This window comes from Arachis ipaensis, chromosome B8 (genome assembly GCF_059453495.1).
Source record: "Arachis ipaensis isolate K30076 ecotype BB chromosome B8, ASM5945349v1, whole genome shotgun sequence".
NCBI lineage: Eukaryota > Viridiplantae > Streptophyta > Magnoliopsida > Fabales > Fabaceae > Arachis > Arachis ipaensis.
This window is the reverse complement of record NC_142443.1, coordinates 124,341,761-124,353,246: the sequence shown is the minus strand read 5'-3', so window position 1 is coordinate 124,353,246 and position 11,486 is coordinate 124,341,761. Positions and strand designations below refer to the sequence as shown.

General features: G+C 39.0%; 2 protein-coding genes across 2 annotated transcripts; both read left to right on the top strand.

Annotated features, from left to right (window-relative positions):
* Positions 1–497: 497 nt before the first annotated feature.
* LOC148549728 (uncharacterized) lies at positions 498–872 on the top strand. The gene has a single exon (XM_088496541.1). The coding sequence runs from the start codon at positions 498–500 to the stop codon at positions 870–872; it is 375 nt and encodes a 124-aa protein (XP_088352667.1).
* Positions 873–10,515: 9,643 nt separating this feature from the next.
* LOC148549727 (uncharacterized) lies at positions 10,516–11,034 on the top strand. The gene is made up of 2 exons (XM_088496495.1): positions 10,516–10,707; positions 10,789–11,034. Exons 1-2 carry the CDS (start codon positions 10,516–10,518, stop codon positions 11,032–11,034), a joined length of 438 nt encoding a protein of 145 aa, XP_088352621.1.
* The last annotated feature ends 452 nt before the right edge of the window (positions 11,035–11,486 follow it).

The following is an 11,486-nucleotide window of genomic DNA, read 5'->3' as shown; positions in this document are numbered from 1 at the left end:
ACCGTGAGAAAGTGGTAACGCCTGGGGAGGTTGTCCAGCCTCGTCAAGGGCGTAGGAAGGTGATTGCGAGAAAAAGGAAGTCGGGTGTGGTGGATTTGTCCGATGAGTGTAGTGGGAAGGAAGAAAGAGTGTCCCTGGAGGAGATTCGGGCTTTTGTTGGGAATCAGAAAAAACTTCATGAGATGTCTGAGCTTAGTGAGGGTGTTTCTGTGTGGGGAAAAGAGTACCCTTATATGGCTATTGTAGATGAACATTGTCAATATGAAGCTGATGTTTCTCTTGCCAAAGAGGTTGGTGAAGTAGCTATCGGGCAATATATGTAGGTAAGGTCTTCCCTTTGGTTTAGGTTTTATCCTGGTTAGGACGGTTTTATGTATTTTTTCTTTTCTTGTTGTTGTTATGGTTTGCAGGTTGTTGGGATGAGGTTGGCCAGTTTGGGGCGGAGCCAGGAGCTGAGGCATAAGAAAGTGGTGGAGGAAAAGGATGAATTTCTGGTGATGAAAGAAGAATTAAGTAAGAGCAAGAATATTGTTTCTGAGCTGCAAAGTAAGTTGGCTGATACTGAAAAGTGGATGAAGGAGACCAAAGATAGCTATGCTAAGGACGTTGAGGACTTAAAGAAAAAAGAAGCTGATTTAGCGAGCATGGAAACTCGGCTGATTGATGTTACTGCTCGGCTGAAGGAGATGGAGAAGAAGAAAAGTGATGAAATTTTGGATTCGTTTGTAGAGGGTTTTGAAAGGGCGGCCTTACAGGCGAAGTTTCTTGCTCCAGGTGTTGATTTTTCTGAGTTGGATCCTGGTAAGATCGTTCGAGATGGGAAGATGGTTGAGGATGATGGTGTTGCCGAAGATGAGGCAGAGAATATTTAGTATTTTAATGTAGTTTTCTTTTGTTAAAACGTTTTTATTTTTTGATGGATAATGTAATTGATGATACATTATTGACAGTAACTGTTTTGGAGGTCATTAATAGAGTTGTTTGACCTTATCTATATTCATTTCCGATTTATGCTGAGTTGTTTGATCGGCTTTTTGTGCGATTGATTGGAATTTCTGTTAAGAATATTCCATGTAGTGTTTGCCGAATATGCTTGGTTCGAATGTTAGACGAAGATGTTTGTCATTTTGAGGTTTGATCATAGATAAAATCGTGCCAAGCATTGTTGATTGTAAAAGCAAACATGATAATGTGACACAGTTTGTATAAAATGAGATAGATTTATTACATACAGTAGTATTGGTAATCCTTTGGTTACAAAGGTTCAGGTAGGCTAGCCTCGTTAAAACCTCTCCAAGCAAAACCCATTGGGAAAAATCTTGGTAGTAGGAAAAAGAGTACAAGCCTGTCCCTGATGTTTAACTGTAAAATTTCTTTAAGGAGGAAATATTCCAGGTATTAGATAGTGTTGTACCATTCATGGATTCCAGTCTATAAGCTCCATTGCCGAGGACTTCTTTAACTCGGTAGGGGCCGTCCCAGTTTGCTGCGAGCTTTCCATGGGATGGAGGTTGGCGTGCAGTTTCCATCTTTTGAAGAACTAAGTCGCCTGTTTGGAATGATCGGTTTCTGACCGATTTGTTATGTCGTCGGGCAATTGCTTGTTGAGCCACGCGTTGTCGGAGTGTGGCTGTTTCCCTTATTTCTTCAATAAGATCTAGCTCGGCTCGCCGAGCTTCATCCTGATTGCCGAGTTGAGTTCGAACCGAGCTGTGTGAGAATTCTAAAGGTATCATAGCTTCAGAGCTATATACTAGGCGAAATGGTATCCCCAAAGGATTTCTGGTATTAATTCGGCCCAAAGTCCTTTGGCATCATCTAACTTTTTCTTTAAGGCATGTAGTATGATCTTGTTCGCTGCCTCTGCTAGCCCGTTTGTCTGAGGATCTTCAACGGAAGAAAAATGTTGTTTGACCTTAAGGTTCTGCAAAAAGGATTGAAATTTATGGTCAGCAAACTGGCGACCATTGTCAGTGATGATATGATGGGGGATGCCAAAGCGGAAAACAATATTTTTCCAAGTAAAAGAAATTATTTGTTGTGATGTGATTCTGGCTAAAGGTTGGGCTTCCACTCACTTTGAGAAATAATCAATTGCAACCAATAAAAATTTTACCTGCCCCGGTGCCGTTGGGAATGGACTAAGGATGTCTAGCCCCATTGATAGAAAGGCCAACTTACGTCGGAATAATGTAGTTGTTCGGCAGGGAGATGTATGAGTGGTGCATGTTTCTGGCAGTTTTCACAAGTCTGAACTTTAGTCTTGCTATCATGTTGTAAGGTTAGCCAAAAGAAACCTGCGCAGAGTATTTTTGAGGCAAGGCTCCGAGCTCCTGTATGTGTTCCACAAATGCCCTCATGTGCTTCTGACAGGGCTAGGTCGGCTTCGTCTTTGTTGAGACATTTTAGTAGCGTGCGAGTATATCCTCGGCGGTATAAAGTTTCGTTGATCAATGTGAAGAATGATGCTTGTCTTCGGAATCGTTTTGTGTTGCCGACCTTATTTGGTATTTGACTTGTTTTCAGATATTGTATGTGATCGTCCTGCCAACCCTGTTCCTGTGTGACACTTAGTACATCTGTTAGACTTACACTTGGTGATGTAATAGTGTATTGGTGCAGTGTGGATAAGTCGGATTGTGTGCTGCCGAGTTTAGATAAGATATCGGCCCTTTGGTTTTGTTCTCGTGGAATATGTTGAATTTCAAAATTTGAAAACTTTGAGATCAAATCTTTTACTAATAATAAGTATTTAGAAAGGAGAGGATCCCTTACTTGGAAGTGGTCACTTACCTGTTGTACTACCAATAAGGAGTCACAGTATACCTTTAGAGTGGAAATGCGGAGATCCAAGCAAAGTCGAAGTCCTGCAATGAGAGCCTCATATTCGGATTGATTGTTGCTAGCCTTGAAGGATAAGTGTAATGAATGCTCTAGAATAAAGCCATCGTCGGACTGTAGACGTATTCCAGCACCACAGCCCTCAGTGTTAGATGAGTCATCGACGTATAAGCTCCATTGTTTTGTATGATCGTCTTCTGAAGGGATAGTAAGATCTGCAATGAAGTCTGCTAAGAATTGGGACTTAATCGGCCCTCTTGATTGGTACCTTATGTCAAATTCTGACAATTCTATTGACCATTTAATAAGTCTTCCGGCGATTTCTGGTTTATGTAACACTTGGCGTAATGGGTGGTCGGTCTTCACATAGACAACATGACTTTGGAAGTAAGGTCGGAGTCTTCTTGCTGAGAAAACTAGTGCTAAAGCCAGCTTTTCAATTCTCGGGTAATTGAGCTCGGCGTGTTGAAGAGTTTTGCTGACAAAGTATATTGGATGTTGTGTTTTGTCCCTTTCTGTAACAAGAGCAGAGCTTATAGTCCAATCAGTGACTGATAAATACAGAAATAAGTCTTCCCCCTGATGGGGTTTCTGTAAGATCGGCGGTTAGGAGAGAGTAGTTTTTAGTGTTTTAAAAGCTCTCTCGCAATCGTCGTTCCAGTGAAATTTGTTTTTCTTTTTTATCGTTTGGAAAAAAGGAATAGATTTTGAAGCTAAACATGGGACAAATCTGGATAGTGCAGCGAGTCTTCCGGTGAGGCGCTGGACTTCCTTTACGGTCTTTGGGCTTGTCATTTTCAGAACTACTCGGCATTTGTCTGGATTTGCCTCAATGCCCCTATTTGTTAGTAAAAAACCTAAGAATTTACCTCCCTGAACTGTGAAGGCACACTTTTCTGGGTTTAGACGCATGTTGTAGTTGCGTATTTGCCCAAAAATCTCTGATAAGTCGTCAATATGGCCTTTCCCGAGCTGTGTCTTGGCGACCATGTTGTCGATATACACTTCGATGTTTCTGCCAATTTGATTTGCGAAGACTTTGTCCATAAGGCACTAGTAGGTTGCCCCTGCATTCTTTAGTCCAAAGGGCATGACTTTATAGCAGTAGTTAACGAAACCGAATTCAGTGATAAATGCCGTTTTATTTTGATCAGAGGGATGCATGAGGATTTGATTATAATCCGAATAAGCATCCATGAAACTCAAGGTAGCATAACCGGAAGTGTTATCTACCAAAGAATCTATGGATGGTAAAGGGTAAGAATCTTTCGGGCAAGCTTTGTTTAAATCGGTAAAGTCGATGCACATGCACCACTTACCGTTTTGTTTTCTTACCATTACCACATTTGCTAGCCAGGTAGTAAATCTGATTTCCTTGATGAACTCTGCATTGATCAGCTTTTGAGTTTCTTCTAATGATGCTTTTTCTTTTCTTCGCCGAGGTTTTGTTTCTTCTGTTGTACTGGTCGCGCAGACGGGTTTATTGCTAATTTATGGCTGATGATCTGTGGATCGATGCCGGGCATGTCAGAAGGTGTCCATGCGAATAGGTCGGCTTGTGTTTGTAAAAAGGTGGTGATGGCTTTTAGTTCAGTAGCGTCTAGGGATGTACCTACATAAGTAAATTTGTTAGGATTATTATGAAAATATACTTTTTGTAAGTCTCCGAATGGTGTAGGTCGTTCCAGAAAGTCGGCTCACGGGTCGAGGTCGGCTAATGCCGAGCTGTTGGCTACGTGGTGGAGGTTGTTGACTTGTTGTTTGAAACGGGTTGGTAGCTTTATGCTGATGTTGTAGCATTGGCGCGCCTCTTTATAATCTCCATAGATTGTTACAACCTGGTTATGCTGCGAAGGGAACTTGACACACAGGTGAACTGTAGATACAATTGCACCGAACTTATTCAAAAAAGGTTAGCCTAGTATGAGGTTGTATGAGCTAAAGCAATCAACAACTAAATATTAAATATCACATGTTTTGGAAAGAGGATGCTCACCCAGTGTGGTTTGTAACCACACTGATCCCAATATCGGTACTCGCTCACCCGAGAACCCCATGAGGTCTCCTCCTGTTGACTGGAGTGCATTGTCGTTGAGCTTCATTTTTTGGAATGTTGTGTAGAATAGAACGTCGGCGCTGCTTCCTGGATCCAGAAGTACTTTCCTTACCAACAGATCGCCCAATTGAAGGGTGATAACTACAGGGTCGTCCAAGTTGTTTATGTTTGAATTAAAGTCAGCATGTGTGAACGTCACTTGGGGGAGTTGTGTTGTGAGAGTTTCTTCACGCTGGAACCCATCTACCGAGCATATAGCTCGGTATGACCTTTTTCTTACCGAGCTTGAGGATCCTCCGCCGGTGTATCCCCCTGAAATACAATTGATTATACCTCGGGGCTTTTCATATTGATTTAGCGTTATCCTTTCTTTTCCTCGGTGCTGTTGTTCTGATGAATCCTCGTTCCTTGAAGGTGTGGAATGTTTTTGAATGTGACCGCCGATGTACTTATCGAGGTGGCCTTGCCGAGTTAAACGTTCTAAGAGATCCTTTGCTACCACACAGTCATCAGTGGTGTGGCCGTGCTTCTGGTGGAAGGCACAATATTTAGATTTGTCTACGTTCTTAGTGTCTTGGGTAGGTGCCGGCCTTTCTTGGTGGCTTGATGAGTTTTGAATTTAGAATTTCTTTGATGATATCCTCCCGTTAAGTGTTAAACTGCGTGTAAGAATCAAAGCGAGGTGTTAGTTTAAAACCTTTCTTACTGTTCGGAGTTTTGTCATCATCTTTGTAGTTTGTTTTGTCAGATTTCTGAGCTTGTCTGAGCTCCTCGATATCGATTTGGCCTTTGGCTTTCTCCCGGAACTCGTCAAAGGTTTTAGGCTTGGCTACCACAATTATTTCCTGGAACATCCCAGGTCGGAGGCCGCTTTTGATTGCGTGCAAATGGACTTCGGGATGGAGGTCGGATATGCTGATGGCGACTTTTGTGAAGCGGGTCATATAGTCCTTCAAACTTTTGTTTTTCCCCTGCTTGATAGTGTTCAGATAGTCAGAGTCATGTAGATATATTGCGGATCCGGTGAAGTGTTCTTCAAATAGCTTGGTTAGTTGCTGAAATCGTGAGATAGAACCTGCAGGCAAAGCACACAACCAATCAAGTGCAGGACCGTCTAAATAATTTGGAAAACAGAGGTATAAAACAATATCTGATGCACCATTGATGATCATTATTGATCGAAACTTTTTGAGAAATTTCTTCGGGTCTCCGAGCCCATCATAAGGTGTGAGGGTTAGTGGCATGGTAAATCTCTTTGGCAATTCGAAGTTCATCACTTCTTCTGTGAAGGGTCCTACAAGTTCGTCGGACTCTCCCTTTTCATCTTTGGGTTGAACCTCGTTGGCTCGGATAGTCTCTGAGATGTGTGAGGGCTGGGAATGATGCTCATTATCTTCTGGTTGCTGATGATGAGTCTCGTCATGTTCTATCCGAACATGATTCAATTCGGTGATTTGAGCAGCCATTATTTGATTTTCATCGGCCATCCGTTGATTGGCTTGTTGTAGCTCAGCTATCATCCGCATAAGTTTGGATAGTGAAGGAGGTGGTACGTCAGCCATGGGCGTAAGCAAGGATAACGGGACCAAAAGAAAGAATTGATTTTCTCGGCCCCACGGTGAGCACCAATTGTTCTTGCTTGCAAAATAGAGGTATCAACCGAGCTTATGCACTCTGAGGCTGAGCGTCCAATCCTTGAATTCCGAGCTTTTCTTCTTGGTGTGACGTGAATAGTGCGAACAAATGAGGGGGGAGTATACCTGCAAAGGCACTCCGAAGCTTAAGTCAGTATATTGTGCTATCAGTTACTTACCGAAGAAAATACTTTACCTGGCTTTATATGGTAGACTGTTTGGCCGTTACGTTTTTAGTATTAAGGTCGGTTACGAAAAGGTGGGTAACGTACTTTGATTGTGTACCGTTTTGTCGTCGGTTATGATGGGAGCATTTATCTGACCGAGTTATGGCTCATGAATGGAGGAGTTATAATGCACCATGCCGAGTTATAGTTCGTTTATGACGACCATATCAAGATCTATCGATCTTTTCGATAATATTTTTAATATAAAATATTAAGTTATTAACGTATAAGGATCATTTTTGGAAAGTATCATTTAGAGAAATCAAATTTAAGTTTGAATTAAATTAATCATTTTCTATTATCCTGTTTTTCATATATGCCTAAAATGCTAATGAAAATTCTGATGAAAGTTATGCTTATTTATTTATTTATTTGAAAATTGGATGGTAGATGATTAATAACTTCTCACACAATTTAACAAAAACTACATACATTATTGTTTATCTTTTACTTTAATTTGATAGGATATTAAATTTGTTTTTTTTTTTTTTTCTGAAACAAAAAGCTCAACACAGTAAGGTGAAACATTTAAAAAGTCCAGAATTACAAAACAAACACTAAAAAAGAAATCGTAGTTATCTCTGGTATTGCCATTAACAACTAGACGGAACAAAGTCAACCCATTCATTGTAGCTCCTAATCGACTTGGTAATAACTTTCGCAACGCTTGTTTCTTGATTCCTGAAAATTTTGGCATTCCTTTCCAATCACGTATTTCAAATGATAGCAAAAAAGCCAATCAGCCACTTGTTACGTTCGTCTTTTCTTACAGAAGCTCCTGTCCAACTCTCAAAATGTTGCTTAATGGTTTTTGGAATAGACCAAAGTTTATTATAGGTGTATAACCAAGCACACCACACCTGCCACGTGAAGTCACAGCCAATGAATAAGTGGAAATCATTCTCAATTTCTTTTTTACATAAAACACAAATCATATCCCTGTGATCAATAATGCCCAATCTAATCAATCTTTTCTTAGTGTTGACTCTACCAACTAACACAAACCAGGTGAATAGCTCAACTCTTGGTGGTACTAGTCCTCTCCATATAGATCTAGTGAAACTATAACTCATAATGTCCTCCAGGAGAGACTCAGCCTGCAAAACCTGCACAAATAAATTAGTAGAATAAACTCCTAATCTATCAAATTTCCATACTATTATGTCCCCCCTCTCACTTGTTAACCTGACAGATTGTAGAACTCAATGAAGTTGGTTAACTAATTCTAACTCCCATTGGAATAGTACCCTTCTCCAACGAAAGTTTCATATCCACTCCAACCCATCTCAGAACCCACAGTCCCCTATTACAGATCTGACTTGGTTTGAAATCGAGAAAAATCTTGGAAATACATCTTGCAACACACCACATGGTAGCTAATTATCTTCCCAGAAATGAATTCTTCTACCATCTCCTAGCTCTAATGATAACCCTCTGACCATCTTATCTCTCGCTTGTTGTTCTCTTATCTGCAACTGACAAATGTCCTTCCACGGACCCTTTGTTTTAGGATCCGGCTGACAAGAAAGAAGGACATTTGGATTCAAGTCATTGCAAGAGCACACAATTTTCTTCCATAATGGGCAATCCTCCTTTGAAAACCGCCATCACCACTTGAACAATAATGCTGTACTCCGGAGCACTGCATCGTCCACGCCCAAACCCCCAAAACGTTTTGGAGCTTGCACAATATCCCACCTCACCAAAGGTATCCCATCCCTTCCGTCCTTGTTACTCCACAAGAACCTCCTCTGCAAAGATATCAACTTATCTGCTACTGCTTTGGGCATCTTATATAAGTTAAGGTAGTAAACCGGTAAACTATTAAGCACAGATTTGATGAGTACAAGCTTACCAGCTTTATTAATTATTTTGGCTTTTCACAGATTGAGTTTCTCTTCTACTTTGTCTATAATAGGTTTCTATGTCTTGACAAATTTCGAATTTGCTTTCAAAGAAATACCAAGATATTTTACTGGCAACGTTGCTTCCTTACACCCCCAACAAGCTACACATCCTTTGTGACCATTCTCGCTCACAATTAACCGGAATCAAACTAGATTTATCCAAGTTAATACTCAAACCAGACATCCTCTCAAAACACTGTAAGTTAAATTTGTTAAAAAACTATTCTAGAATAAAATAAAAATCACATACATGAAGTAAAATGAGTAAGATAAACTTTGTTTAGTCATTTGTAAAAGATAATTTTACTCTAAATTTTAATTAAATTTTCATAAGAAAGAAAAGAATTCAACCATATTAATTAGATGCATTAACTTTTCTTTTAAATAATTATTCAAATAGGAGATAATGTATAAGACAAGCACAAGTTACTTTTGTTAATAATTATTCATATCTATGTTACATTCATAAACATATAAATTATATCTTGTTACTTGTTAGCAATAATATAAATTATATCTTGTTACTTGTTAGTAATAACTAATTATTTAACTAATTATATCTTTCGTGCATTGAATTATATCCTCATTAATTTATGGATTGTTTATCTAACAAAGTCCTTTTATTGTCTACCTATACTTTTCCTTAATTTATTGCTTCAATCTTCCTTAGTTGCATTAACTGTCTCTTAATTTAGTGGTACCTTAATAGTTGTTCATATTCATGCTTGCTTAGTTTATTGTCTTACTTGTTTGCTACTTCTAGATCTTTGGTATTTCATTGATTCAGTTCATTTAATTTCTATTTTTTTTAATTCCCGTTCTATGCATGAAAACTCCCGAATTTACAACCAAAGTTGCACACTTGATTGCTAGTCCAAGAAAAAACGACCCAAAAAGTAAAACTCCTGATTTTTATTAATTTGAATTGTGACACTCTTTTTTTAAACTCTGATTTGCGCTATTTTATCGGTTAGGAGTTATACTCGCCACGGATTCACTCCTTCAGTTGGTAAAAATTCCTAACCGACAATTCAACGTGAATCAAGAAGCTTATACTCGTCAAAGTCATCGCCGACGAAAGAGCCGTGGCGATAGAGGTTGGAAAAACTAAGTTTGGAGAATTTGCTGTAGAGCTTGTAAATATTTTCATGGTAAGCAAAAATAACTCTTTTAATTCTTGAGTGAGTGAAGATGGAAGAAAATGATTTTTCTAAAAATCCTAATTCAGATTTTGAAGAAAAATTGTAAGGAAAAAAAAGAGAGAGAGACTATAAAAAAATATCTATTCAGCCACATTTTTTTTAATTTACATTTCAAAAGAGAATAAAAATATCTATTCAACCACACTTTTTTCCATGTTTTCTTTTTATAAGAGAATAGAAAATACAATTATGACATCATTTAAAAAGTGTAGCCTTAGATACAATAAAAATTATTTATAAAGCGTAACCTTATATTGATATCTATGGATGCACATTTTGTACTAAAAAAAATGGAGTAAATAGTCAAATTGGTCCCTGAAAGATAACCCGATCTTCAAACGAGTCCCCGTAAGAAAAAGATAATAAAATTTGTCCCCGAAAAATTTAAAATTGGTAACGTTAGTCTTTCCGTCAAATTTCCGTCAATTTCGTCAGTGACGCCGTTAACTGTTGCTTATGTGGCTGTCAGTGTGGCATATGAGCATGCCAGCTTGGCGCAGAGTGGCTGGTGACAAGATATGTTTCCATATGTATGTCAAATTAGTCCTAGGTTTGTAAACCCTAATCCCCTCTTCGTTTTAAATTTCCGTTGTTGCTGCAGCTTGAGATTGATTCTGCAGAGGCCGAAAATTCATGACCGATTGCACGATGGGTAGCGTAGGTGGGGGTCGTAGTCGACAAGTGTCGCAATCACACGGAAGCCATGCCTCGAGCTCTTCGCTGCGGTGGCGGAGGAAGAACTCCGACCAAGTTTGCTTTTGTGGGCTGAAGACAGTGATCAAGAAGTCTGGGACAAGAGAAAATCCTGATAGATTGTTCCATACTTGTCCAAGATACCGGGTGAGTTATCAATGTAGTCTTGTTGAAACTTCAAATGATTTGAGTTGGATTTTGACATTTTGGTACCCTGATGTTGTGCAGAAGGGCAGCCACTGCAATTACTTTAGGTGGGCTGAGGACGACGAGTTTGAAGGATTAGAGCACTTAGGAGAAGTTAAAACTGAGGCACAAATGGAGAGTGATGCTGCTTTGTTGAACCATAACATATCTTGGAGAATGATGACCTTAGAAGCTGAAGTAAAAGCACTTAGGATGCAAATATATTTTGGATTAATAGTTGTGATTGTGGTTTTTATGATTATGTGTATGTTCTTTAGTGGGAAGTGAAGCAGTTACTGTGAAAAGGTGAAAAGGATGATGCTGTGAACCTTGACAGTTTTCTGTTGTTGTGAAAACCTTGTATGTTCATGTTTCTTTACTAGTAAAAAGGTTATTTACATGCAACATTGTTGTTGATCATAACATAATGTAAGCAAATCAGAATAAGTAGGATTAAAATTAAGTGAAGTAGGAATAGCATAACATCATAACATCACCAATGGTGAACTAGTTTTCATTGTCTCATATTCAAATAAGAACATTGTTTTAACATGATAATAATCCAAAAGGTAGTAGCTGACAGTTGAAAGCAGTATACCATAAAGGGCTATACAAAAAACAGGGCTATTGAAGATACCACAACTACCACATTGTTTATAAATGGTAAAATTAAGCCCTGACAAAATAACAGATACTAATTGCCCTATAAGTTATATGTCTTCTAGTCTTGAAGTCATTCC

Coding starts and splice junctions, on each gene's coding strand:
- LOC148549728 (XM_088496541.1), top strand. CDS start 498: ATGAAAGAAGAATTAAGTAAGAGCAAGAATATTGTTTCTGAGCTGCAA.
- LOC148549727 (XM_088496495.1), top strand. CDS start 10,516: ATGGGTAGCGTAGGTGGGGGTCGTAGTCGACAAGTGTCGCAATCACAC. Junction 10,708..10,788: donor ATACTTGTCCAAGATACCGG/GTGAGTTATCAA, acceptor GATGTTGTGCAG/AAGGGCAGCCACTGCAATTA.